General features: G+C 44.6%; 1 protein-coding gene across 1 annotated transcript in view; it reads right to left on the reverse strand.

The window, feature by feature from the left end:
* NOC2L (NOC2 like nucleolar associated transcriptional repressor) overlaps window positions 1-27,881 on the reverse strand; it is a 492,322-nt gene that overhangs the window by 207,263 nt on the left and 257,178 nt on the right. Inside the window, exon 15 of the mRNA XM_078642345.1 lies at window positions 913-1,056. Coding sequence (XP_078498471.1) covers window positions 913-1,056 — 144 coding nt within the window. The remainder of the gene's footprint in view (window positions 1-912; window positions 1,057-27,881) is intronic.

Here is a 27,881-nt window from a genome sequence, read left to right on the forward strand (position 1 = left end):
TGTGCTTAGACAGCAACTGATTAAACAACGTCATTCTTCTCTCCTATCGCCAGGTTATCACATATGAAGAGGGAAAAGGCAACGCAGACTATGCTTTCTATCAACACCATACACCTTGTGCACAGGACTCTTCAAAGCCATGTCAACGACCTGTGGTCCAGTTGGGTTGAAAAAGAAACAAGAGCACATGGGGGCTCAGATTTTCGTAGGAGTCCGACACTAGCACTGCTGAATGGACTGGCTGCCTGGTCTTGTTTCCATCTCATATCTCTTTCCTCCACCACTCTACACTTCCTGCCTCTTTACCCCTTCTCCTGTAAGTTCGTTCTTATTCCTCCTTTCTTTCTTTGCAACTGTTTTTCTAACTTTCTCTTCTTCCTTTTCTATCTCTTGCTCTGGGTCAGTCTGTTGATGAAAAATATGTTCGTCACTAAAAATGAGGATCGCCCCCCCCCCCCCCACCAGCACAAATTAGGAATTGGATAGCACATTTCTCCCTGCTGTGATCTCCAAACAACATTGCTTATAAAGCACTACACGTTACCTTTCGATTACACCAAAAACATGAACAGACCAACTTGTAAAAGTCACCCAATTCAACAGGACCGACCACACTCAGGAAGGTAAGCCCTTCAGACACAGTTGCTTAATGTCTGGCAGTACTGGCACTTTATTGGTCAGACCCCATCCTACTGAGCGAAAACAGACCATCAGACAGTCACCACCCCACCAACCAATACTGTCCTGTCAGACGGATCCCACCCCAATCTCAAAAGTTGTCCTGTCTGACAAACCACATCCTGTCACGCCAACCATCTTGTTGGACACACTGTGCCCATCAAATGGGCACTGGTCTAGTAATGAGGCCAGCATTCCCCTACCTATCCCACTAGAAACACCCCACCCACTCACCACAGCAGCCTTGTCGGACACGCTCATGGAGGTTTTCTGCCGCCGGTTGGCAATGAACGATGAATTTTCCTGAATCTTCTCCAGGAGCTGTCGGATCTGCTTACAGTAGTTGGCAACCTTGCACTCCTTCAGGAAAGACTTAAACTGCGAGGGAAGGACAAGGGGGAATGGGGATGAGAATCTACGATGAGAGAAGATCAGCAACAAGGAACACAGGGTTATGATAATTCTCGCATACATACTCAAGAAACATCTCCAAGCAACAGGAACACAAAAATCATTCAGCACTCAGAAAACTGCCCGCGTCACAAAACTTAACATGGTTAATTTTCCTCAGATGCAGACAAAACAGCTCAGTACTACCAGAAAAGGCTCCAGTGGGGCATGACACAATATTACAAAATGCACATTAAATAGTGAGAAGCTTCGTCGTCCCACAATCAACTAATAAAGTTTAGAGGTTGCTATCACAGCAGTCTGTGGGCCCTTCTCATTAAAGACAGGCCAAGGGGACTCGTCCCGACAAGTGAAGATGAAAAGGGTTAAGTAACCCAAACTAAAGGCTCCTCTGAATTTGGCCATGATGTCTGAGGGTCCCCTTTCATACTGGAGCTGGCTGAAAGAGTCCCGGCCCATCCCGCTACCGGTGGGCTTGGGCAGGCTATAGGAGGGATTCCTCCAAATCATAACAGGCAGCACAACCACCCTCCAAATTAGGATAAGCCACATATGCCATATAATGCTGCCCCCAAAAAAGGCAGCGATACCGAAATGATGCACTGGCTGAGAACAGGTCCTGAGAAACGTAATATATTCGATGTTTTAAGTAGGATGAAAAGGCTAGGGTGGGGACTCTAAAGGGCATGGCCAAAGAAGCATAACTAAGATTTCTTTTAAGAGGCATGCCCTACGTAAAATAAAAGGATGAGGCTTACATGTGAAATACAACTCTGTGCTTCCCACAGTGTGTCACCTCACAAGTATTTGGGCTCCACTTTAAGTTTTGCGTTATTGCATCCAGACATATCACACAACGACAAACATAAGCCTATATCAAGCCAGACTTACTGGCTTTGCCAATGCTTGTTAGCAGTATCAAATAAATGAGTAATCATTATTTAGTTGTGAATAATTGTAATTGAAAATGGTTCAATTCTGAATATCTACGCCTGTTACCAAGGTCTGTCTGTGGAAGTGGGAATGGTCTTAAGTCACTCCAGTTCTCTCCCTTGCACCAATTTACTCGAGTCTCTCACTCGGTTACACACTTCCACCCTTTCTCCCAACATCGTTGTGATATTCTCAATCTGCATATCTCGCACAACACCCATCTCCTTCCTCTTCATCAGTTTTTTAGTCCGTCCTTCTGCATGTACTTCCTTGGTTCTTCTCTCTTTCACGTCACGTCACATCTCATCCACACACACACACACACACTCTTCTCTTCATTTGTTAAACACAGCCTTTCGTTTCCTTTGGTGCGGTCACCACTTTAATACCTCCTTCACACACTTTCACAAAGAACTGCAATTATAATTGGACCACCACTGCGCACTCTGGAGATAGGCCTGGGACTTGATAGCATGTCGTTTAAACACATTTATGACCCACTGAAAGGCACTGGTAGAAAATCACAGTGCCTTCAGCCTCAAAGGCAGAGTTGGCCATCGTTCACCGTCACAAGTACAGACCTACGACAAATTCACAACCTAACCTCACAGGACACCCAAATGTGATTCAATTCACAGTGGGCACTATACAATAGTCTTTTGTTGCATGTGAATTTACACAAACTCAATATCTGGAAAAAGCCAAAACTCTTAGGGAATGTAAGATGATGTACAACGTGAAATGTAAACAATGTCTACATCGTTGACATGGATTACCTTACGGGGTTCTACAGCCATTGTTAAAGAATATATAAACTTTCTTGATTGTATAGGTAAGGACGTGAAAATAGCCCTGGAAGGGAGCCATTTCAAAGTCCGTTTTTAAGTAAGACCCGGCAGGACCCAACCCAAGAAGCAAATATATATAGCTGCATGTGCCTGCACTGGAACCGAGGGATCTGCATTTGAATCCAATAATAATGTGATTTAAGGTACCCCCCCCCCCTTCAAGCAGACTGCGCAGGTATGCTCGGTTTTCTACCTATCTGGGAAAACGTAAATTTAAAGTGCGGGCTGCGGCTATTCGAGTGAGCCTCAGCAGAGGTACTCGCGTTCCATGAAGGATTCCACTGCAACACCTCAAAAATGCTATGCTACTATACTCCTCCCGCCAACGTAAGTGATTTAGCCAAGCATGCCAGAGAGAAGTCAGTCAATGCAACAATTGCCTGCCTCCTTTCAAAAATTCGGTGCATGCAGAGTTAAAAAGATAATTTGTTTTTAGACCATAATCAGGGCCAATGAAAGATTGCTGAACTTGCAACATAATCGCAGTGCTGCAGACGTTAGCTAAGAATTGTTTCTAGCTCAAACAGATCAAAAGTTACTAAACACCGAGTACAGCGAGCTATCACAGTGGAAGGCCTCTAACAAAGTGTGACTGGTCACCTTTCAAATGCTTATTGCTATACTTCTAAGTTAAACTGTTACCAATGAGGTAGAACCTTTGCTCAGCCAGTATTAACTAACCTGTGTAAAAAGACATACTAATACATTATCCGGTCACAAAAAGTGCAGGATTACACTGCATAATTTGCCTTTTGTTGCCACACAATTGAGTCAACCCTGATGCTTGCTTTGTTGGTCCTCCCCGTTCCGCATAATTCCAGTGGCCCGGTTCAGAGTCGACCAAATAAAAGTACAATTTATATATTCCGCATCAAGAGCCTATCACACTCTGCGGAGTTATGTGCTTTCAGAATCCCTCTTCTGATTGACAGATTGCTGACTGCAGCAGAATCAACCTCCTCTTGAGTATCTGGCTGTGCTCCTGTCCGCCTCCTTTGGCGTCTGTTTCCAGGAGCCTGAGTGACACTAGTAATCTATCCCCTTCTCTACTGAGGACCTATCTTTTTGGGGTACCGAAGTAATTATTTCAGTGGATCCGACCAGACTTTCTGCAGGAGAGCCTATCACCGTACGGTAGAGTTAAGAAATCCACGTGGAAGGCCTGAAAGCTTACGTCTGCCATGGGAGTGATGCTTACCCTGCACAAGCACCATATGGTCACTATGCATGGACTGGGCCTACTGTTTATCCTAGAGGCAGGTGGCAGGTCGAGCGTCACTGCTTGAGTGTATGCTGCACCCAGGGCACACTACCTTTCCTACCTAGTTGGTGGCTCCTGCTGAGGAGATCTGCAAAGTCATTGTACACACCCCAGGGACATTGTGCCAACAGATATACCCCCTGTTTCTGTATGTAATGCTTGGTGGCCACATGGACTTTTCCAACGTGAACCAGTTTGTGTCTCAGAAGCTCAGAGGGCTCACTGTACTGCCATGGGTTTCAAAACACTGATGTGTAAGGACCTCTGCAGCGTGGAGACCTGGCCCTAGAGTGGGAGGACACCAAGGTGTTCCCCGGCGCATGAGCGACGCGTCTGTAATGATTGTCACTTGCAGTTGTGCTTTGAAAACTAACCTGCCCGGTAACAGTGTTCATGTTCCACCCCTGCAGTTTGTACCCAACCCTAAGCTCCACCAATACTACATTTTCTTAACCTCCCACCACCTGAGAAGGGCACTTTTGTAGAGGGCATGTGTGTGTAACCTAGAGTCTGTGACTAGAACCGCACAGGATTCCATCATTCCCAACAGTTTCATTGTCAGCACCTGTGGCTGCAATATTTGGTAATTTAGAAGCTGCCTCTGAAATGGCATCTCTCGGTCTGCGCAGGGAAAATCTTTGCCTGTGACTGAACGCAGCTCCCCGGATTGATGAGAACACAGGTGTGACTTATCTGCATTAAGCGTAAAAACTAGCCCAAAAATTGGAATGGTTTGATGGGACGAGGGTGTTGTGGTCGGAGGGACGAGGGTGTTGTGGTCGGAGGGACGGCAGAGTTGCCCCGGCCTTTGTGCAGTTGTTGTCAAGGAATCCACCTCTAGTGTATTGTCCTTTTCTATCCTGTTGCTGGCCTTACTGAGAGGACTGCTATGGCAAAACTGCAGGAAAGTGAAAAGTGAATGCTACACAGGTTTGTTGTCTACAAAATCCCCATCTTTGCTGCTCTTGCTGGACACCCATAATCTTTGCTGCATCTATATTTATAATCGTTTCCATGTGAGGTCCTAATAGGTGCTGACCATTAAATCAAAGTCCAATAAGATTTTGCCTCACTTTTGGGAAAACCCTGACACTCCGAGTTACCCAAGGCGTCAGAGAATGATTTTAGTATTGACCTGCCTATAGGCAGTGCACTGCATCGGGGGGACACCTGATGCCTGGGTAGGAGATTACTTTCCTCTCTTGCAAAATTTCTTTCGCTCTCATCCTGTGCACCTATGGGCGGTGCTTAAGAAGTTGTATCTCCTCCTGGTGGTGGGGATAGTACAGGGTGAGCAGTAAAGTCCAACTGACAATGCAGCATGTTGTTTCATTGTGGACTCGGCAATCTGGGACTCAAGTGGAGAGGCTCTATGACTTTACTTTGGAAGAACCAATGGTCTGCTGATTAGGAAGCACACTCCATATGTTCCTGTACCCATAGTGAGGTTACTGGCTAATGCACTCATACACCAGGCTCTGGGATACTTGGGATACTCGCAGCAATGGGCGTGGATTCCAGCTGCTGGGTTAGAGGCATTTGAGTAGTACACCTGGAGAGGAGAGAAGATCCAAGGAGAACCTATTAACATCTCCCCTGCAAAAGGCGGTCACTTATTTCCATGAGTGTAGACAGGAGACCATTTGCAGAGTAAACAGTGTTTGAGCATGCACTGGATGGTGGTTTACCTCGGGCTTCAACTTGCACGTCCTTTGTTCAACTCCAAAAGCATCTGGGTGGGTTAGGGCAATACTCTTTCATGTATAATTTATTTATTGCGTGATTTGAAAAAAACATTGCAAATACAAAACTTTTTTTAAAAAAAGGATTACAGAATTTCATTTAAAATATCATGTTCATAAAACCCAGTCAGGGTAGCAGTAACAGGTGAGGTTTGACAAACGTTATGCCAATGGAGAGTCACGAGCTGTGGGCACCTCACTTAGTTTTTTTGCAGTGCGCTCCATAAATCTTACTAGGACACAATTTAATTCAGTGTTCCTAGGATCAAAGCAGGCCAGAACTGCCACAATACAGCTTCTGATCATTTTTCTATTCCAGTGATGCTTGAGTAGGCCCCGTCTCTCAGTGAGCAGTTTTGGGCACAGACAGATGATGTGTGTAATGTCTTCTTTGTGATTCCCACAAAGTCGGCATAGATCTCGTCCATGCTCTCTTTTCCATTTTGGCCAATGCATCAACAAGTTGATAACTCCCAGTCTCAATTTTAAGAAACTTAGTTTCATTCGTGCACTGAAAGAAATGGTAAGGTACGGCTGTGGAATTAACGAGGCATAGGAATGAAGGGTCATCCACCCATGGCTTCTTTTTGCAAGGGTGGTTTTATCTTCCACTATTGTTAGGGCAATACACGTCTGCCAGCTTAGTTTCAATGCACCTAAAACTGCCCCAACTCACTTTCCTAAGTTTCCCTAAATGATCTTGGACAAGGAGACAGAGTCATTGCACCATCAGGATTCAAGCAAGCCGGGCCGAAGACGGCTGTAATGCCCCGGAAGCTTATTTCCTTTCCAGTGAAGAATTGGCTTGGTAGTTTGGTCTGCCCTGTTCCCATGATGCACTGGGCCAGGGACAGACTAATTTGCATATAGCCAGATTCTGAACTGGGATGGTGCAGTGAGCTAAAAAACGGTGATGGATCAAGCCCTGATCTGTTGACTGGGTAGGAGTGTTCTGATTAACTCAGATACTGTGTCCATCACCACCCCCTTTTTGTAATCCATAAGCACAGGAAGGCAGGAAAAACCTGTAAGATGCACTCTGTAATACTTGCAGGAACACCCTGCATAAAGCCTGTCTTTTGGTGCGCCCTGGCTCCCTACTCTGAACCCTTGCGACTAGTATTTTGTCTTCCTCTGTACTTTGGGACAGAGGCCCCTTACAGAAAGATGATTCGTAAGGGACAAGGACTAGATTGCCACTGTCCTTCTCAGGAACCGGGACTAATTCACAGGCTCTGGAAGAAGCCATGCTCCATCTGCATGGAGAAACATTACAAACATATGTACAGTCAGACGAGAACAGAAAACCCCTAACCAAAGGGACAAAGAAAAAGGCCTAGGTAGAAAAACCTGATAGGCAGCCTTGGGGGCTTAATAAACAAGACAAACTTGAATTCTTTGCCTCATTTAGAACTAGTGTGTTCGTTATCCTGAAATGGTAAAACAATGTTACACTATGGAGATCAACGTTCCATAATGGTCTCCTGGTTTATAGCAAGCGCCCGTGTGGGATGAGGCGCATTGCAGATGAAATATGTGGTAAGCAAGCAACCTGTTAGCACTGGCTGAAGCTCTGTAATACTCACTGGAGAGGCAAACGGGGAATTATAAAAGAGTAAATTAAAAACTAAAGGACCAGATAACCAGCCCAGACACTGAAGCGCATTCCTTTTCAGCTCGTTGTAGACACGTGATCAGAAGACGTTGTCATTCCCAGGGCAGGAGAGCCATTGACTGAACCATTAGCCCATGCAGTAAACAGTGCAAATCATCTACCCCTGGAGTTTGTCAGAGGCAGTAAACACCACCAAAATCTTTCACTGCAAAGTTAATCTGTGACATTTCCTGTAGTAAAATACCTATCTGTGGGCTTTACTACAGAGAAAAAACCAGTCCACCCATAAATGCCTACCGACTTTAACATATGCTTTTCACAATTCACAGGTCAGGGCTACGGAGTTTATAATAACTTTACGTTATAAACATATCAAACCTACGGCATCAGAAATACCTTTTCCCAGTGCACCAATCAGGCCTCTGGCTGTTGTTATTGGCTTGCCACCATTACTGAGGCCTCCTGCACTGAGCTTAAGTATTCCCACAAGGCTGTGGTTCCATGAATTCTGAACCCGTTTTATAAATAGCATGGTTTTGTTACGAATTTGATAGTAGCAAACCGTAACCATTGAGTTCGGCAAGTACGAGTCATCTCGTACTACTAGACCTACAGATTCACTATGTATTTTCAGATTTCGTTCCGGACCATGGGTTCCATTTTGTGCATGGCAGCCATTTCTTGGTTGCCCTCACATAGGCAGTCGACTGCGGCCGAACGAGTCCTTGGTACACGTAGGCTCGAGTTCGTGCTGACTTTTGGATGAACCAAATAAACTGACCTCGTTGCCTGAAGCTGACCTTGCTGAACCAGTTCCTTGCCCTATAGCTGATCAAGATTAAGGATCAGAGCACAGGACATTGTAAAGTTTGATATACACACACATCCCTTATCTTGCTCTGTATCTGTTTCTATTTTCTTCCTTTATGGCCTCTTTTATGACATGGGTTGTGGTCCTTTTATTATGGGTACTGTCCGACTTGTGTAAGAAGGCATGTTGGGTTTTTTCTGTATAATTGATGGTGGGCTGGACAACCGAAAAGTGGGTTTGTCGTTATGCGATACCTTCTGTTATAATGCCTATGATTGGACAAATTGTCAATAATGGGTGTTTGTCCAGAATGTGGGTTTTTGGCATAAAAGGGATGACTCGTTTTTGCAAATTTGAGCAGTCTCCTACGAATATACGCTGTGTTGTACTTCGTGGACTTCTGTTTGTGGCTGCAACCAATAAATTCGATCTTTGACGCCACCAAGAAGTACCTCGTGTCTCTGTATTCTAAGACAGGTGAACCCGAAGACTTTGGGCGTGCCCCTGGCGCCGCTGGGTACTAAAAAGCCCGGTTCTTCAGTTGGCGCCCAACGTTGGGCGACTTCAGTGGTACCGGTCCAAGCCCGAAGATTGCGAGGAGCTTTGTGAGGAAATTTCGGAAGAGGGCCCCCACTTCATCGACCCCGGTATGTCGAACGTGGACTGAAGGTTGTTGCTGCAAGGCTTCCCGCTTTTCCTGACGGCTACGAAGGACTGCTGCCCTGGCTGTCGCCCTGTCTTGGATACCCCCCCTTGTGATGATTTGTACGGCGAGACAATAGACGGGTCTTCTGGTGGCGTGACGGATACCGTAGCTAAGTATAAGTGGGTCGCTCCCAGTCCTTCGTTTTGGGTTTCTTTGGGTCTTTCATTTGGTTCTTGCAATTACCAAAGCCGAGGGACTCTTACATTTACGAGACTATCGTTTGTGATAAATCCCTTGAAGTTTGAAGCTAGATTAGTGAGCGAAGATGCCTGGTCTTAGCAAAATTAGGAAGATATTTTGTTGTGGTCATAACAGGGATTCCCGGTTGGAGTACTCATGTCCGATACCTCCGGTTGGAACTCCGACTTATGAGCTCTATTCTAAACACGGCGTGGGTCCCATTACGTTTAATGAAGTATGGGTCCGCTACACTAGGAAAGATGGCGTCTTACGATGGCCTCAACATGGTAGTTTCAATACCGAGATTTTAAATAATTTGGAAGTTGTATTATTTAGGAAGAAAGCCCGGCCGGCAATGTTTGACTCGTTCCGCCTTTGGCGAAAGGAAGCCAAACAACAAGAGATTAAACAAGCTAAAAGAGATAAGAGAGAAAAGGGTGTATCGATAATGCAAGCTGCTAAACAGTTTAAAGAAAATGAAGAAGATCAAGCGATTGAGGAGTTGCTTAGGCAACATAATATGGCCATTGATAAATGTTATCCACCTTTGCCATCTCTTCTACAAAGTGCAACTAAGGGCCCTGAAAAGGATCCTTTGATGTCACATTTGTTGAGATTACCACCCCCTTATGTGCAGAGTGCTACAGCACCTCCGCAACCTCCTGCTGTTGTTCAGCCCCCTGCTCCTCCTCAGCTGGTTTCTCCTCCTACGGCGCAGACTCATCTCGGGCCGCCGACTTTGTTATCAGTTCTGCCTCAAACTTGTCTCACTCTCCTGTACCTTCAACTTCTCTTACTACTACGTTTCTATCACCTGAAAATACTTTGTCTCCTGTCCTTATGACAGCTTCTCCTTCTGCCTGACAAAGAATGACTGATACTGTTACTGGTCTTTTGTCTCCTTTCTTTGGGTCATTGAGTATGACCCCTGTTTCTACACGTAAACAATTACGTAGCCAGCTTCCTGGTCCCGAAGAACGGGCAGTGTTAGATCTTTTGGCTCGTAGATGGATTTCGAATATCTTGAGATATGATCTAGAGTCAGTTATGGATGTCTTCCAGCAGTGGGAGGCACCGAAGCAAAGGTACGTTTTTGATGTTATGTGTACTTTCCTCTGTGAGGAATGGGAAGTTAATGAATCGGGTCAGGTCCCGTTGGAGTTACTTAATGTGCAGTCTGAGTTTGCGAAAGGGACGATAGTGGGTCCCGGCGTTGAGAAAGCAGTTGGGACGATACTCGAGTTCAGGAGCGAGTTTCCTTCTCAGCCACTGTTTGAATCTGATCGTTCTGTTAGAAGGAAAGTGAGACAGTATCCGATGAGAGAAGTTCCTCCAGTATGGCGGGATGCGGTAGCTGCTGGTGCGAATAACGTTCCCCCAGATATGCCAGCACATTTTCAAAGAGTATGGGTACATGTTCCGTGAAAGAGAGTTGAGGTTTTGGCTCTTAAACAGTCTTTACCTGATCCCCGTAAGAATCCGGCTGGATATTACAAGGAGTTGTCCCAGACAGTTGACGCATGCATCATGAATTTAGCTGACATTGACATGTTGTTGGGTAACATGGTTCCTCAACCTTTGAGGGCGAAGATTCGCCATGAGGATCATGTGCCAAAGTTAGGTGATACATGGGTGAATATCGCTGCTGCGGATGGTAGACAGGTTGGTGGAGCTAAGCCTGAGCCTTTAGTTGCCGATTTACCTGGCAGGATTATTGATCTCATGAAGACAATGATGCCGGCTTTACGAGTGAATTGGGATAAATTAGCCGCATGTAAGCAAAAGAAAGATGAAAGTGTGTCTGATTTCTTCACTAGGTTTGAGGAGACATTTATAGATCATAGTGGTCAGGATATGAGTACGGAAGGTGGTCAGAGGTTGTTTGTGGACAAGTTTGTCTTTAATTTGTTACCGGAGCTTTGTAATAAGTTGAAAGATTCTGAGAGTTCATGGGCTGTTTCTTCATTGGCCCAGATATTGGCGACTGCACAGTACTATGAGAATAGGGACAAGGATGAGAAAGATAGAGTTGAGAAAAAGACTAAAGATTTAAAGACAAAGGTTCTGTTGCAGCAGGCGTACCCGCCTCGCCCGACTCAACAAGAGTCACAGCAACGTTCACCGTTTCAGCAACCGCCACAGTTTGAGGATATCACAGAAGCCTGGGTATTTTTCTCCAAGGCCGCCGTTAGGTCCGAATCAGTGTGCATATTGTATGGAGGACGGGCATTTCAAGAGTGATTGTCCTGTTTTACGACAACGTGCGAGTGGTATGTCGGGTCCAAGAGGTCGTGGTGGTTTCCAGCAAGTATCGAGGGGGAGAGGGCGTGGCCCGTGTCCTCCGAACGAGCGTTCCTTTCCCCCCACAGAATTCTATGAATTATTTTGATCAGCAGAATGTTCCGACTGCAGATCTGCTCAATATTATGCTGATGATTATTATGTTGAGATCGAGAGTACTGGTTATAATGATTGCTAGGATAGCCGAGGACAAAGGGAGGGAGTAGTGTCAGTTCCAGTAGACCAGAGTGGACCTTATGTTGCAGTAGTCACATCGGGTGTAGTAGAGCCTTTTCTTTTGGATACTGGTGCAGCGAAGAGTTCTATCATGCACTCTAAACTCCCTTGCGCACCTTTGTCTGGCTTAACGAACGTTTCGGTAGGATTCTCTGGCGCCCCAGTTTCTAACCCAGTTTCTAGTCCTTTGTCTCTTTCTATCGGGCCTTGTGATTTGGAAGCACTGCTTATTTTAATGACAGGTTGTGGTGAGAATTTGTTGGGTTTGGATTTGTTGAAAAGGTTGAATGCAACATTGCATTGTTCTCCTTCGGGAGTGCAGCTTACATTGGGTAAGAAAGTGATCTCTCCGATGTATTTGTCTAAAGATCGGCTTCCACCGGAATTACGTTCTCTCCCTGATACTCTTTGGGCTACTGGTCCTAATGACGTTGGTCTTTTGGAGATTCCACCTTATGTTGTAACGCTTAAAGCGAATGTTAAATTGCCACGTATTCCTCAATATAGGATTTCTAGCGATGGTGAAAGAGCGCTTTTAGCGATCATCTATGATTTGATTGAGAAAGATGTGATTGAAGAAACGAGAGGTAATGTGTGTAATAGTCCTGTGTTGCCTGTTCTGAAGCGTACTGACTCTTCTCAGCCACCTGTTTACAGGTTTGTGATCGACCTTCGAGAGGTCAATAAGATTGTCGTGCCAGAGTTTCCTGTTGTTCCGGACATTACTGCTTTGCCGACTATGATTCCTGCTTCAGCTGCCTGGTTTTCGGTTATAGATCTGAAGACTGCTTTCTTCAGTATTCCAATTGCCGAGGAGAGTAGAGATATTTTTGGCTTCTCTTTAGGAGGCCGAAGTTTCCGGTTTAAGCGCGCTCCCCAAGGTTATTGTTAAAGTCCCTCCATCTATAGTCAGGCTTTGAAAACACAGCTTGATTCGATTGTCTTGCCTACTGGTGTTGCCCTTATTTAATATGTGGACGATCTGTTAGTTGCTGCTGATGATGAGGAAACTTGTAAAGAAGCTACTCTTTCATTGTTGCGACATTTGTCTGACCTTCACCATAAAGTGTCACCTTCAAAGTTGCAGTATTGTCGACAAGAAGTGACCTACTTAGGTCATCCCTTGTCGAAGGAGGGGAGAAGGTTGACCCCAGAACGAATTCAAGCGATTGCGCAAATGACTGTGCCATCCACACAGAGAGAAGTGCGTGCCTTCTTGGGTATTACCTCGTACTGTAGGCAGTGGATTCCGAATTTTTCATTACTTGCGAAACCTCTGTTGGCACTTACTCTTAAGGATACTCCGAATCCTCTTCCTTGGTCTGACGAATGTCAGAAAAGTTTTTCTGGATTACGTGATGCATTGTGTTCTGCTCCAGTGTTGGGTACTCCCGATTACAGTAAGCCTTTTACGCTCTATGTTCACGAGAGAGAGGGTTGTGCATTGTCAGTTTTGACGCAACAGTTTGGTGACAAGCAGCGTCCATGTGCGTATTTCTCGTCAACTTTGGATCCGGTAGCTAAAGCATTGCCGAGTTGCTTGAGAGCTACAGCGGCAGCGGCTGTTTCTATTCGACAGTCTGCTGGTTTGGTGATGGACAATACGTTGGTTGTGATGGTTCAACATGCGGTGGATACTTTATTGAACAGAACAAAGACTCAGCATTTGACTAGTGCTCGATTGTCAGGTTATGAGCTGACACTTTTGGCGAGTCATGTGCACATAAAGCGATGCAACACGTTGAATCCAGCCACGTTGTTGCCGATTTCTGTAGAGACAGATGTTCAAGAGCAACATGACTGCTTCCTCAGGACAGAGGAAGAGACGAAGGGTAGAATTGACCTGAAAGATACTCCTCTTTTGAATCCTGATGGTACCTTATGGGTAGATGGTTCATGCTTTAAGCTTCCGAATGGCGATACGACTGCAGCGTATGCGGTTACGACTTTGCATACGATCGTTCAAGCTTCACGTATTCCACAGAATTCGGCTCAAGCAGCAGAATTGATTGCACTGACAAGAGCGTGTGTGTTGTCCAAAGGGAGAAGAGTGACTGTGTATACCGATAGTCAATATACGTTTGGTGTCGCCCATAGGTTTGGGCGATTGTGGAAGGAACGTGTATTCCTCACTTCCCATGGTACGAAGATTCAGCATGGACAGTTGGTGAATGAACTTCTTGAGTCGCTTACGTTGCCGACGCAAGTTGCGATTGTGAAATACAGTGCACATAAGAAAGTTACAGATGACGTTAGTCGTGGTAATGCGTTTGCGGATGAAGTAGCGAGAGAAACGGCGAAAGATGTGACGAGTCGAATGTATGTTTCAGGTCCAGCAAGATGGGTTCCGGATAGAGGAATGTGTGAAGACACAATAGAGAGTGTGAAACTGATTCAGGCTGAAGCTACTGAGAAAGAATTGAGTGTGTGGAGAGAGAGTACGGGAATGCTGGATTCGACTGGCTGTTGGATTGAATTGTCGGAACACCAGCGATGGTTGTTGCCCGATGCGTATGTGCTTGCAGTGGTTACGATGGCACATGGAATGGCTCACATTAGTGCGAAAGGGATTTGTAAGTTGTTGGCTCCAGTGTGGCAGAATGGTGGAATTCCTAAGTGTGCGGAGAATCTGGTCAAGAACTGTAAGGTTTGTCTGATGCATAATCCTGCCAAGGGAACCCCAACTCCAGCTGGTCACTTCGCGCCTCCGGCGTATCCGTTCGAGGTGTTGCAATTGGATTTTATCCACATGGAGAGATGTAACAATCTGAAATACGTCCTGGTGGTTGTCTGTGCCTTTTCAAGATGGGTAGAGGCTTATCCCCTAAAGCAGTGTTTCCCAAACTGTGGTCCGCGGACCCCCAGGGGTCCGTGACACATTCCCAGGGGGTCCGCAGGCAACAGTTTAAAAAGCACAGAAAAGTTTCTTGTATAATTAGCAGCTTTCCAGCAACAATAAAAGTGTCAAGATAAAGCCAGTGATTAATGTACCTGCTGGAGCATGAGGAGAGTTTTGTTTAGTGGCAGCTTTGACTTAACTAATGTAGCACAGAGGGTTAATGTGCCTACTGCAAAGAACGTGTAACATGCATTTTAAAAAGCAGCATTTTATGTGCATAGGTTCATGGTTACTGCTTTTGTCACAGAGATTCTTTTGTTACCGTGCACTTCATAAGTGACAATCGTAATGTAGTAGAGGGACCTATAAACTGTCATCAAACTGCTGCTTGCAAACTGCATGGTATCAGTTAGTAACTTTTGTTTTTTCCCAGTTATTCATTATCCTGATGCTGCTAAATAGATTTATTTGGGTGGAAATACATTTTTAATGTTAAAGTCAGTGCTAGCCACTGTGTTATTTTCTGAATCCTGAGTTTGTGCTTTTCCAGACCAAGCACTCTTTAAACATTTTATATACACACTGATTTACATGTACGATTCAATGTCTCTATATGTGTGTGATGTAAAGTGCTCTGACATCCTACAATGATATGAGAGATGCTATAAAACAAATGAAATACATGTGACAGAGGGGCTATTACTTCAATATAAAATACTAAGGACCAGATGTACGATCCGTTTTTATATTCGCGAACGGGTTCGTGAACCCGCTTTCACATGCAAAAACGTATTGGGCCACGTACATTGCCTATTTCCCGAGTCGCAATTCGTTTGCGACTCGCTATATAGGTTTTGCAACTTGCTATTTGGAAGGGGCATTCCCTTCCAAATAGCGAGTCTTAAAACCATGTACAAATGTTTTGCGGTCGCAAAACACTCGCAATTACCACTTACTTCAAGTAGATGGTAATGCATTTGCAAATGGGATGGGGTCCCCAGGGGACCCCTTACCCTTTGCAAATGCATGCTAAATTATTTTTAAGGGCAGGCAGTGGTCCCAGGGACCTCTGCCTGCCCTTAGAAAATGAAACGAAAACGTTTCATTTTCTTTTTTTTTTAAATGCATCGTAAATGGGCTGCATTTTTTTTTACTGCTTTATTTAAAAGCAGTCCCAGACATGGTGGCCTGCAGAGCCCAGCAGGCACCATACCTAGGAGGGCTGGCATTCCCAGTAGGCTCGCAAATTGCGAGAGGCTCATTAATATTAATGAACCTCGCAATTTGCGACCCCATTGGGAATCCAAAACAGTGTGAAATACACTGTTGTACATTTCATTTAGCGACGCGCAATTTGCCACTCGCAATGTGTCGCCAATTGCGAGGCGCTAAATGAAATGGTCGTACATCTGGCCCCAAAATCCTTAGGGGCAGATTTACAATCCCCTTGCGCCTCTTTTACGCAGTCGTTGCGTCACTTTCGTGATGCAGCGGCGACGCAAAAGATGCGCCATGGTGCAGGGTATTTACAATGTGACGCATCTGGGAGATGCGTCACATTGTAAAGCCCTGCGCCAGAAGGAGGCGTTCCGGCACGGGGTGGGGGGCGTTCCGGCGCAGGAACACCTCCTAAAAGTGGCTGAGTGAAATCTACAAGATTTCACTAAGTCACTTTGGGGCCCATGCTGCGTCAAAACCCTGCGCCTGCTTGAAGCAGGAGTAAGGATTGACGCAGCATTAACAAGATTCAGCCCCCCAGAGCATTGCTGGAGCTGTGTCGCGCTTGCGATGCAACTCCAGCAATGCGCCACCTTTACGGCACAGATACACCATGCATCTGTGCTTTTTTGCCCCATGAGGCGCAGCATTGTAAATGCGGCGCATCAATGGTGGCGGAGGCATGGCGCACAATAAGTGGCGCATCCCTGCTGATATGCTTGGATGCGTCACTTATTGTAAATCTGACCCTAAGTACTTTGAGTATTTGTTTTGTGTGCACACGTGTGTATTTTTTTTTAATTACTGTTTTAATATTTGAAATTTAACTCATACAAATTGCTTGGGGGTCCCCGGCTTTCAGTGGTGACTCAATGGGGGTCCTCAGGAGTCAAACGTTTGGGAACCACTGCCCTAAAGGATAACACTGCTGTATCCACAGCTAAAGTTCTGCTCAAGGAATTCTTCCCTAGGTTTGGTTTGCCAAGAATGGTATGGGGTGATAATGGAAGTGAGTTTGTGGGCCAGATCATGAAGAGAGTGTGTGAGGGTTTGGGCATAAGGCAGAAATTTCATGCTGCGAATCACCCCCAATCAGCTGGTTTAGTCGAGTGCTATAATGGTACTCTGAAGCTTAAGTTAGCCAAGATCCAGGCAAGTTCTGGTCTTCAATGGCCCGATGCGTTGCCACTTTTGTCAACCAGAACTACAGTGCATTCCCGAATAGGACTTAGTCCATATGAAATTGTGTTTGGTCGCCCGGCAAATGTGTGGGGAGTGCCGAGACCAACGAAGTTCAGCGACATCGAATATCCTGTGTTGGTTGATTACTTGTATGATCTGACGGTTAAATTACGCGTTTGACATCAACAGGTTCATGATAACCTCCCACAAGCATCTGAAGATCCAGGTCACACCATCAATCCTGGAGATTGGATATTAGTGCGCAATTTCCAGCAGACCAAGAACATTCAGCCCCGTTGGACCGGCCCATACCAAGTACTTTTATTGACACGAACAGCAGTAAGAGTCCACGGCAAGAAAAATTGGATCCACGGCGTACACTGTAAGAAGGTACCTTTACCTCTACCGTACGACCAGTGGATCTGTGAGGGTATTGGTGATTCAGAAACAGAAAGAGTGCCGAAATGTATGCCATTTAGCGACGCACATTTGGTAGGGACCAGGTCTGAGTGAGAGGACGCCGATATCTTGCAAGCAGCTGTGCCTCCGCCTTTGAGATTGGACACCACTGAGCCTGAGTTGTTGTTCCGAGATCAGACGGTGCCCGGTAAAGGCCGTTATAATTTGCGACCAAGAAACAATGGACTAATAAAAAAAGAATCTCTTTCTGCCCTTCCTGCACTCTCTCATCCAAGAAGCTGTTTCGTTTTGTTCTGTCTTGGTTTTTTTTTTTTCCTCCTTTTTCGAACCACCATCCGGGTTCAGCTGTAGGGTCGCGGTATCAAAACTTGGAGTGGCAAACCGTGTAGACGCAAGGTCGACGGTTCTGGTTTGTTCTAGGGCATTCCCTAGACTTACAGACGCACACGTGAGCGAAGAAAACCAACTACCGCGAACAGCACAATTAGAGGATTGAGTTTTTTTGAGATTGAGAAAGCTGTTGCAAAAATGAACTTTAAGACAGAATTGTGTATATTGATTCGTAGCAAATGTTTTTTAATAACGGGTCTTATAGTGTTTTTTAGAATGATGTCTCTGATGGGTGGGATTGTTTATGCTACCCAATTGACATTTGCACCTACCTCCCAACCTATGTCTTTCCCTACTACTATTTCTTTGCATTCGTTCCACACTTTACCTGAACATGAACTGATTAGAAGGTCAGAATTTATTAATAATTCCTTTGTACAACTTCTCCATCAACACCAGTTGGTAGTGAACACCACAAATTGTTGGGTGTGTGGTCTTATGCCACATACTACGGATAGAGGTATTCCCTATTTGGTTCTGCCATTCAGTTACAATGGGTCTGTATGGGCATATCAGACAATGTTTATCTATGCCAACGAAGTCTATCCCCTGCGTTCCATAAAAGATAACTCGAGTAATAGTGCCTTGGTGAAGGGAATAACAGATATGATCAGAGATATCGATACATATGAGACTATTCCTAAGGATGAGGCATTAGCTTATATCTGATGGAACGTGACTGGATATAGTGTTAGTCTGAATGAAAAGCAGAGACAAAAAGGTCACCTCCGATTTGGATCGTACCCCATCGTGGTCATTTTTGTCTGCAAGGTAAAGGCAAGAATCCGAGAGCTCAGTTAGGGAAGAGTGTTTGTACTCAGACGTATGTCTTTGCGTCCCAAACTTCCCCACCGTTTTTAGCAGCTAAGGGCACGTATTTTGTTTGCTATGGTAGAGCATACACATGGTTGCCTCCTGATTTTTCGGGAACATGTTATGTTGCATATTTGTTACCTCCTACGTATACTGCTGCTGTAGATTACCACAGAACGAAAGTTGTTAGGGGTGTCTTCAATCAGGAAGATACCACGGGACAAGAAGTGGGAGACTTTCTCAAGGGTTTCCTACCGTTTTGGGGACCTATGGCAAATAGTAGAAACCTACGGCAATTGACGAGAGTGGTTGAGTCCACCATAAATGAAACTGCCGGTGCCCTTAGTAATTTGATCGCTGAGCTTCAAGCGGATCGCCTTATGACATTGCAGAATCGAATGGTTTTAGACGTCATACTTGCAGACCGAGGTGGGGTATGTAAATTGATCCAATCGAGTTGCTGCGTTTTCATACCAGATAATGCTCCGACAGTATACCAGGCCATTTCTAGATTACATAAGATCTCCGAGTCTATAAATGTGGATAAAGGAGATTGGTCGTTGACTGGATGGTTCTGGGGGCTGTTATCAACTTGGGGATGGAAGATTCTGATGATCATCGGGATGGTTTTAGCGATTCTTTTCTCATGTTGTCTCTGTGTACAGTGTGGTCCTGCCATATGTGGCCTTTGTGCTACTATGTGTGTGAGAGGACCTGTCTCGAGAGAAGTACTGAGTAACAGGATGATGCTCCAGCAGCATCTTGATGATCTGATGAATATTGATATTGATTCGGACGCAGACCGAGTGATTGCCTATGTAAGGGCAAAAGGAGGGTCTGTGGTTCCGTGAATTCTGAACCCGTTTTATAAATAGCATGGTTTCGTTACGAATTTGATAGTAGCAAACCGTAACTAGTGAGTTCGGCAAGTACGAGTGATCTCGTACTACTAGACCTACAGATTCACTATGTATTTGCATATTTCGTTCCGGACCATGGGTTCCATTTTGTGCATGGCAGCCATTTCTTGGTTGCCCTCACATAGGCCGTCGACTGCGGCCGAACGAGTCCTTGGTACACGTACACGTGGGCTTGAGTTCGTGCTGACTTTTGGATGAACCAAATGAACTGACCTCGTTGCCTGAAGCGGACCTTGCTGAACCAGTTCCTTGCCCTATAGCTGATCAAGATTAAGGATCAGAGCACAGGACATTGTAAAGTTTGATATACACACATCCCTTATCTTGCTCTGTATCTGTTTCTATTTTCTTCCTTTATGGCCTCTTTTATGACATGGGTTGTGGTCCTTTTATTATGGGTACTGTCCGACTTGTGTAAGACGGAATGTTGGTTTTTTTCTGTATAATTGATGGTGGGCTGGACAACCGAAAAGTGAGTTTGTCGTTATGCGATACACCTTCTGTAATAATGCCTATGATTGGACAAATTGTCAATAATGGGTGTTTGTCCAGAATGTGGGTTTTTGGCATAAAAGGGATGACTCGTTTTTGCAAATTTGAGCAGTCTCCTACGAATATACGCGGTGTTGTACTTCGTGGACTTCCGTTTCTGGCTGCAGCCAATAAATTCGATCTTTGACGCCACCAAGAACTACCTCGTGTCTCTGTATTCTAAGACAGGTGAACCCGAAGACTTTGGGCGTACCCCTGGCGACGCTGGGTACTAAAAAGCCCGGTTCTTCAAGGCGACATCAGGTATAGAGTCATAAAATATCATTACACACAAAAGTTACAGTTGGCAAAGCAAAATACTATCTATCCTGAGAGGGCCTAACAAGGATTCTGACTGCAAATTTTCTATACCCACGATGAAACCTGCTGCAAAATCCTTGCCTACTACAGAAATCTGTGGGATTTAATGCACCAAAATACCTGTCTGCAGGCTTTAATACAGTAATAACAATCTACCCTTAGATGCCTACTGACTTTTAGCATAGGCTTACCACAATCAATATATCAAGGTCTATTGCCTTTATCATTACTTTTTATTATAGAATCAGGCCTATAACTTATCACTGGCTAGTCAACATAACCAACTCAGACCTGCTGTACTGGTCATAAGGCAACCATCAAGTCTACCGTAATAAATTAAAAAATATGTACAAAATGAAGATGTCAAAACGTATAAACTCCCTACTGACAGAAGAGAGCTTACTAAGGATTACCATGATGCAAATCGTCTATCCCCATAAATGTGTTTGGGTGGGTCACCAACGCCAAAAACCCTTGCCGACTACAGTAATCTGATATTCTATGTCAAAAAATACCTGCCTACAGGCTTTAATATAGTAATAACAAACATTGACGTCTATTACCTTTCACACATGGTTTTCAGAATAAGTATGTAGGGCCAATTTGCTCTGTCCAAACTTTTCATTACAAACCCATCAAACCTAAATAATCTGGCATAACTTCCCCCAGTGAATCGATAAAGCCTCAAGCCATTACCGATGGTATGACTATATATACAACAGAGGCCTATGAAACTGTGCATAAACTGGCAATCATCAGTCATCATTTATAAAATTACAAATATGTACTAAATTACAGCTGGCTAAACGATACACAATCCCTCTCAAAAAGGCCTAACAAGGGCCATCAAACTAAAATTCTACTACCAGAGCTTTTTGAACATCACCGCGAGTGCGATCAACGTTTCCGGTTCATCAGACTCCCCATTACGGACCTTGTCAAAACCTTTCTAAGAACAGGCTTGTCCACCTGGAACACAGACAGTACCCAGAGCATAGACAGTTAAAAAGATATCCCGTCAGACAATCGAAGATAGAAAGTCCAAAGTCAAACAACATTTTTTGCTGCAAATTATATGCCTGAATATCCTTCATAAAGAATTCCTATAAGGATGACATTTTGACTATACTATATCGGCTTTACAGCTGCTACAGAGGTCAACCTTTTTTAACCAGTCCAGCAAAATATGTCTGCCCTTTAACTTTGAGGTCTGAATTGTTCATCATTTCATCCAGAGTGACCACAAATAAATTGACTATCACGAGGATCTGTTATCTCGCGTAAGGAATAATAGAAATATAGCGGCTAGCAATTATTGAGTATTTATTATTTTTGTCCTGTTGCAAATGACGGACTCCTGAAGAAGGCAATAGCCGAAACGCGTGTTGAGTCTACATCCACCGCTTTGCTAACTTCACCAGCCCACCAATTACAATCAAGTCATTTGGGTTCCTTTTCTGTTCTTGTATATAATTCTGTATTGTGAAATTATATGTTCTATGTGTATTCAATCTTTGAATTGTATTTTCAACTATTTAACATTATCCACACAAAACAAAAAGACAAATAAATTTATAAAAGCTTGTTTGATATATAAATCATGTTTGGTCTCAGTTAATTACGGTCTTATGTCACTCTGCATGTTAATTTAATTGTATTACCTAGGTTTTTTGGCACTTGATTCATAAGTTTTCACTACTGTTCTTTTCAAAATAACTACCAGAGCTTTCTACAGGGTGGGTGACCAACACCAAAACCTTTGCCTACTACTGTAACCTGTGAGAGTACATGTAATCAAATACTTTTCTCCAGCCTGTAACAATGTGATAATCCACTATTAGAGGCCTATTGGCTTTACCATAGCACAATAAATAACCCAAGCCTACTGCCTGTGTAATAACTTTTCATAATAAAAAAGACTAGAGCTATGGCATCTGGCATAACCTTTCCCTGCACACCAACCAAGCCTACAGCTGTTATCATTGGCCTGACACCATAACCAACTTAGGCCACCCCTAGCGAGTCATAAAAATGCAAATGTCTACAAAATTCAGCTGGCAATGCGAAACACTATAATTTCCTAAAACTGCGTAACCAGCATTATTGTGGTGCATGCATTCGAAACCCACAGTTTGTTTGGGTGAATTATGAGCACAAAAACCCTTGACTACTATGGAAATCGGTGATATTTCTTGTAACAAGATACCTGCGTACAGGCATTAGTATAGTGTAATAATCCATCCATAAAAGTCTATTGCCTTTCACGTGATTTATTTTTTAAAAAGGAGGTCAGGCCTACTGGTTTATCATAACATTCCATTATGAACAGATCAAGCCTATGAAACCTGGCATGACTTTTCTGAAAGATCTGATGAATTCTATACACTTTACCATTGGCTTCGCACATTTTCCAACACCGTCATATTCAAGTGTACATAAACAGGCAATCATCAAGTGTACAGTTAAAGAATTATAAAAATGAAATCATTAAAAAAAATACAGCAGCAAAATAATATACAATTCCTCTCAATTGGCCGTAACAAGAATCATCCCAGTGAAAATCCCCAGGATTTATCAGAGTGGTTGGCCGGCACAAAAAAAACCTTGCCTACTACAGTAATCTGAAATCACATGCAACAAAATATGTCTGAATTCTGCAACACAATAAGACAACAACCAGTAACGTCTTAATTGCTTTAACAAATGCTTTTCCCAATAAATAAGCTTTACAACTGCCCTTGTCATAACGTTTCATAATGAGCAGACCAGACCTATGGCATCGGGCAGAACGTTTCCCAGGGCACCAATCAAGCCTATATCTTGTTAGCATAAGCAACTTCATTATAAAATAAGAGTGTAAGCATTTCTACAATGCAAACGTCAGGCGCCCAGTCATAAAATTATAAATCGGTGCACAAAATAATACCTGTCTAAGCAAAATAGTATCTCTCCTATGACTGCCTAACATGGATTGACAGAGAGCAAACCTTCGAAATCCGTGGTTTGTTACTATACGGTGTAGCATGCTACCCATGTAGGCAAGCGCTTCAGCACCCTACACACGGGCAATAAGCGCTATATAAATGTTGAAATACAATACATGGAGTAACCAACGCTTACCTACTAAGTTAATCTGTGTGATTCCATGTTACTAAATACTTATTGGAAGGTTTTAATATAGAATATACATAGCAGTTCATAATAAACAGCTTAATAGCCATTATTACTGGTTTTCCATCACATAATAAACTCAGTGCTACTGTATCAAGCTTTGCCACAAGTCAATAAGTGCAACACACGCAGGCTTTTTATTGGCAGCACCCAAATGCGGCCTAATCAAATGCTGTACTCTGTGAAACCAACATGTTGGTGGAGCCTAAGACCCTCTCTCAGAAGTGCCCGGAAAGCCCTTTTTGAAAAAAATTAATTGCATGAGGAAGCATGACATCTGCACTGACAGCTAGACCCAACAATTGATGTAGATTGCTGTTGACCTGGGCATCCCACACTGCTCTCAAACACAACACTGCACTCTGCAGTCTAAAGTTAATGTTTGAAGGGGTTGGTGCTGGGCTTCGATACATTTCTCATGACTGCCCTCTTCCCTATGGTGCTGCTATCTGAGAAAACAAACACCATAAATGATATAGTTATCTAAGACACAGCACCACAATATCATCCCAAACCCCATTCTACTACTATGACCCCAAAATAACACTTTATAGACTTCCTTCCTCTACACCTCCTTGCATCATCTCATACCTCCTTTACTATTCAGATCTCCCAAATAAGCCTTTCTAAACACTTCCCTTTGACTCTTATCCCCTCCACCTCCTCTTTACTCACCCCTAACCCCCTCCTACTGCTATGAGCCCCCTCCCAAAAAAACACTTTCTAGACCCTTCCCTCTTCTATCCCTTCCAATCCAACTAACAGAGTAACATGTTTACATTCAAATTAATTTCATATTTCTCTATATTAACTCCCCACTAATCCGGTTTGGGGTTTGGATATCGTGTTACCCACCCAAAAAAACGCTTTGGCACCTCATCAGGGGCAGCAAGCACTATATAAATGAAAACCCTTCCCTCTTCTATTCCTCCACCATACTTTTTCAATCCAAATAAACTCATATGTCCACAGCTCAAATTAATCTCATATCTCCCTATACTAATTCGCCACTAATACTCTTTTGGGTTCCGGAGTAGCATGCTACTTGCCGACAAAGCGCTTCGACACCTCGTCAGGGGTAGTAAGTGCTATATAAATGTAATTACAATATGTGTGCTGCAAAGTTCAAGGTCAGACAATACACTGCTGCTAGCTCAATCAGTCAGATAAATAAACAAAATAATGACAGCTGCATGGTGAAGAAGCACTTTTTTGTGGAAGCACACAGATTCTGCACAGTAAATACATGTACTGCTGGATACTAACATGTGGGAGGTGCCAATGCCCATCCGAAGTAGCCCTAAAAGTTTTGTTTGTTTAGACTGATCACATTACGTCTGCAGACACTGTCAAGCCACATCTAAAATGGCAAAGCACTCCTAACTCATGCACCCAATATAAGGTTGGCAATTGGTCTAATAGGAGAGTTAACAGAACCTATTTCGGGGCACGCAGCAGAACAGTCAGTGTTGCTCAGTCAGTAGACGCAGTGCCCGCCCGCCCTCGGTTCTGGAGAGGCAGCAGGCCCACCTAGCTCAGCAGAGGCAGTGAAACCCTCAGCAGGACAGGTTCATGGTTACTTCGGCAATGCAGGTTGCGGCTCCTTTAATATGGTTCGAAATGAGGAAAACAAACATTTAAAAAAATGAAAAGCAAACAGAATGGAAAAGGCTCAAAAATCCCCCGTTCTTCTGCCAACCCCGAGGCTTGCGGTTGTCCTGGGCAGAGAAAGGCCTGTTTACTAGTCTGCGGCGGGCGATGCCCGCTGGCAAAAGTGCTGCTCGCCTCCCAAGACTCAATACTGAGAGGTGATTAAAAATCTAACTTTGGCAGCTCGTGCTTGAGGGAGGCGAGCCTGCGTGTGTTTGTCCGTGTGTGCGTCAGTGTGTGTGACCATGCACGTGTGGATGTCAGTGAGAGCATAGAGGTGCAAGGATATGAATATCAAAGAGAGGCAGGCATTTACACAAGGGATCCTGTTTGTTGCGGGAGGGTGTCAGAGGGGAAGCTGCTGCTTCTCCCTACTGGCTCAGGATTCTAGGTACCAGGAGTTCAACTGTTAGCGAAGACTTCCTTGCATCCTATTCTAGGCTCTACGGTGGTACCTATCAAGGTAAGGCATACTCCTAGGATGCGAGGACAAATGGGATACCTCAAAATAAAAGTGATGACTCCAATTATGGAAGGATATGTTAGCTTTGGACAAAGATGTTAACAAATTGAAAACTAGAGGTCTCCAGCAGTTTGGGAATATAGTTCCGAGGTCCACAATAGTTAAAAAAGATATATATATTAATGAAACTTAACTGTAACCATACAAACTCCCTGCATGGCTTGGTAATGTTGCGCTTTGATGCCTGTATTGATTTCCGGCCTGTCCAATGGTATTCCTCCATGAACTTTACGATATAAGTGTCTACTGCGGATATTCCGTGAGTTTATTGTGAAGCTTGTGAACGAACTTCTCTCTGCTAACAAGGGGGTGTCACACAAAGTGAAACTTCAAACATGAATGAAGGTGGTTACCGAGCACCCTATCCCAGGCAGGATTACAAACCGGGGACACACGTATTTCTCCCTGTACCACTGCTGGCACTTCCTGTGAATTGTCTGTAAAATCCTCCGTATATAGGACGTCTGTTGACTTGCCCCCATACGTGCGTAGTGTGTATTATAGTAGTTATGCGAATGGTGCTGTCCATGGGAACATACTTTGCATTAGTACACAAGATGTATGTCTCCTTCGAGACTGACCTAGTCCATGGTGGCCATGACAGGCTACTCATCCCTGAGCTCGGGAACTCTCATGAAAACCGTGCTTACCCGAGTCTCTACATGCTCTTACTTTCTTTACTTTGGCTGGTTGTCAGTAAAGGCCATCTGTCTGGATTGATAGTAGCGAATAATACTAAATAACCCTAAGTTCTGAATTTCTAGACCACATGACCTCTCTGAGTAAGCCTTATAACACTTCTCAAAGCAGGTCCCCTGCCCTTGCTCTCCAACCAGGTGCCCTGCCCCTTGCTCTCAGATCAGGTGCCCTGCCCCTTGTTCCTCGGGGTCACCCTGACATCCACCCATCATAATATTGATCGCATTCATAAAGGTCACACTGCCATCTTTTTTCAGATCGTGTCTCCCTGGTATCGCTCCTCAGACGTCCATGTCAGAGTCACCCTGGACTCGTTCAGATCATGTCACCCTAGCCCCAGCATTCATGGCCACACTGCCCTGGATCCTTAGGTGGAGCGGCCCTGGTTTTACTCCACAGGGTTTCCGTGCCTTCGCTCCTCTGATCGGGCTGTTCTAGACTCATTCCTCAAGGTCACCCTGCCCTCCCTTTCTAGACGAAACCACCCTGGATTCCAAGATCAGGACGCCCTTGCCTCGTTACTCACGGTCACCCTTCACTAGCTCCGAAAATGGAGTCCTGTGTCATGGTTACTCATGGTTACTCTTGCTGGGTTGGTCAAAGTTACCCTGCGCTCGTTCATCAGTGCTGGGACGGTTCTCGCTCCTCAGTTCGGGTCACCCTACATTCATTTTTAATGCAGGATGTTCTTGCTCCTCCTCAGTTCGCGTCACCCTACACTAGTTCCTTAGTGCTGGGACGGTTCTCACTCCTCAGTTCGAGTCACCCTACATTTGTTCCTCGGTGCTGGGACGGTTCTAGTTCCTTAGTGCTGGGACGGTTCTAGTTCCTTAGTGCTGGGACGGTTCTAGTTCCTTAGTGCTGGGACGGTTCTAGTTCCTTAGTGCTGGGACGGTTCTAGTTCCTTAGTGCTGGGACGGTTCTAGTTCCTTAGTGCTGGGACGGTTCTCGCTCCTCAGTTGGGGTCACACTACACTCATTCATCAGTACAGTGACGGTTCTTGTTCATTAGTGCTGGGACGGCTGTCATTTCTTAGTTCGGGTCACCCTACATCCATTCCTCAGTGCTGGGACGGTTCTCGCTCCTCAGTTCGGGTCACCCTACATTCATTTTTAATGCAGGATGTTCTTGCTCCTCCTCAGTTCGCGTCACCCTACACTAGTTCCTTAGTGCTGGGATGGTTCTCACTCCTCAGTTTGGGTCACCCTACATTTGTCCCTCATTCTTGGGACTGTTTTAGTTCCTTAGTGCTGGGACGGTTCTCGCTCCTCAGTTGGGGTCACACTACACTCATTCATCAGTACAGTGACGGTCTTGTTCATTAGTGCTGGGACGGCTGTCATTTCTCAGTTCTCTTCACCCTACATTCATTTTTAATGCAGGATGTTCTTGCTCCTCCTCAGTTCGCGTCACCCTACACTAGTTCCTTAGTGCTGGGACGGTTCTCACTCCTCAGTTCGAGTCACCCTACATTTGTTCCTTAGTGCTGGGACGGTTCTAG

The sequence above is a fragment of the Lissotriton helveticus genome, chromosome 5_1 (genome assembly GCF_964261635.1).
Source record: "Lissotriton helveticus chromosome 5_1, aLisHel1.1, whole genome shotgun sequence".
NCBI classification, from domain to species: Eukaryota; Metazoa; Chordata; class Amphibia; order Caudata; family Salamandridae; genus Lissotriton; species Lissotriton helveticus.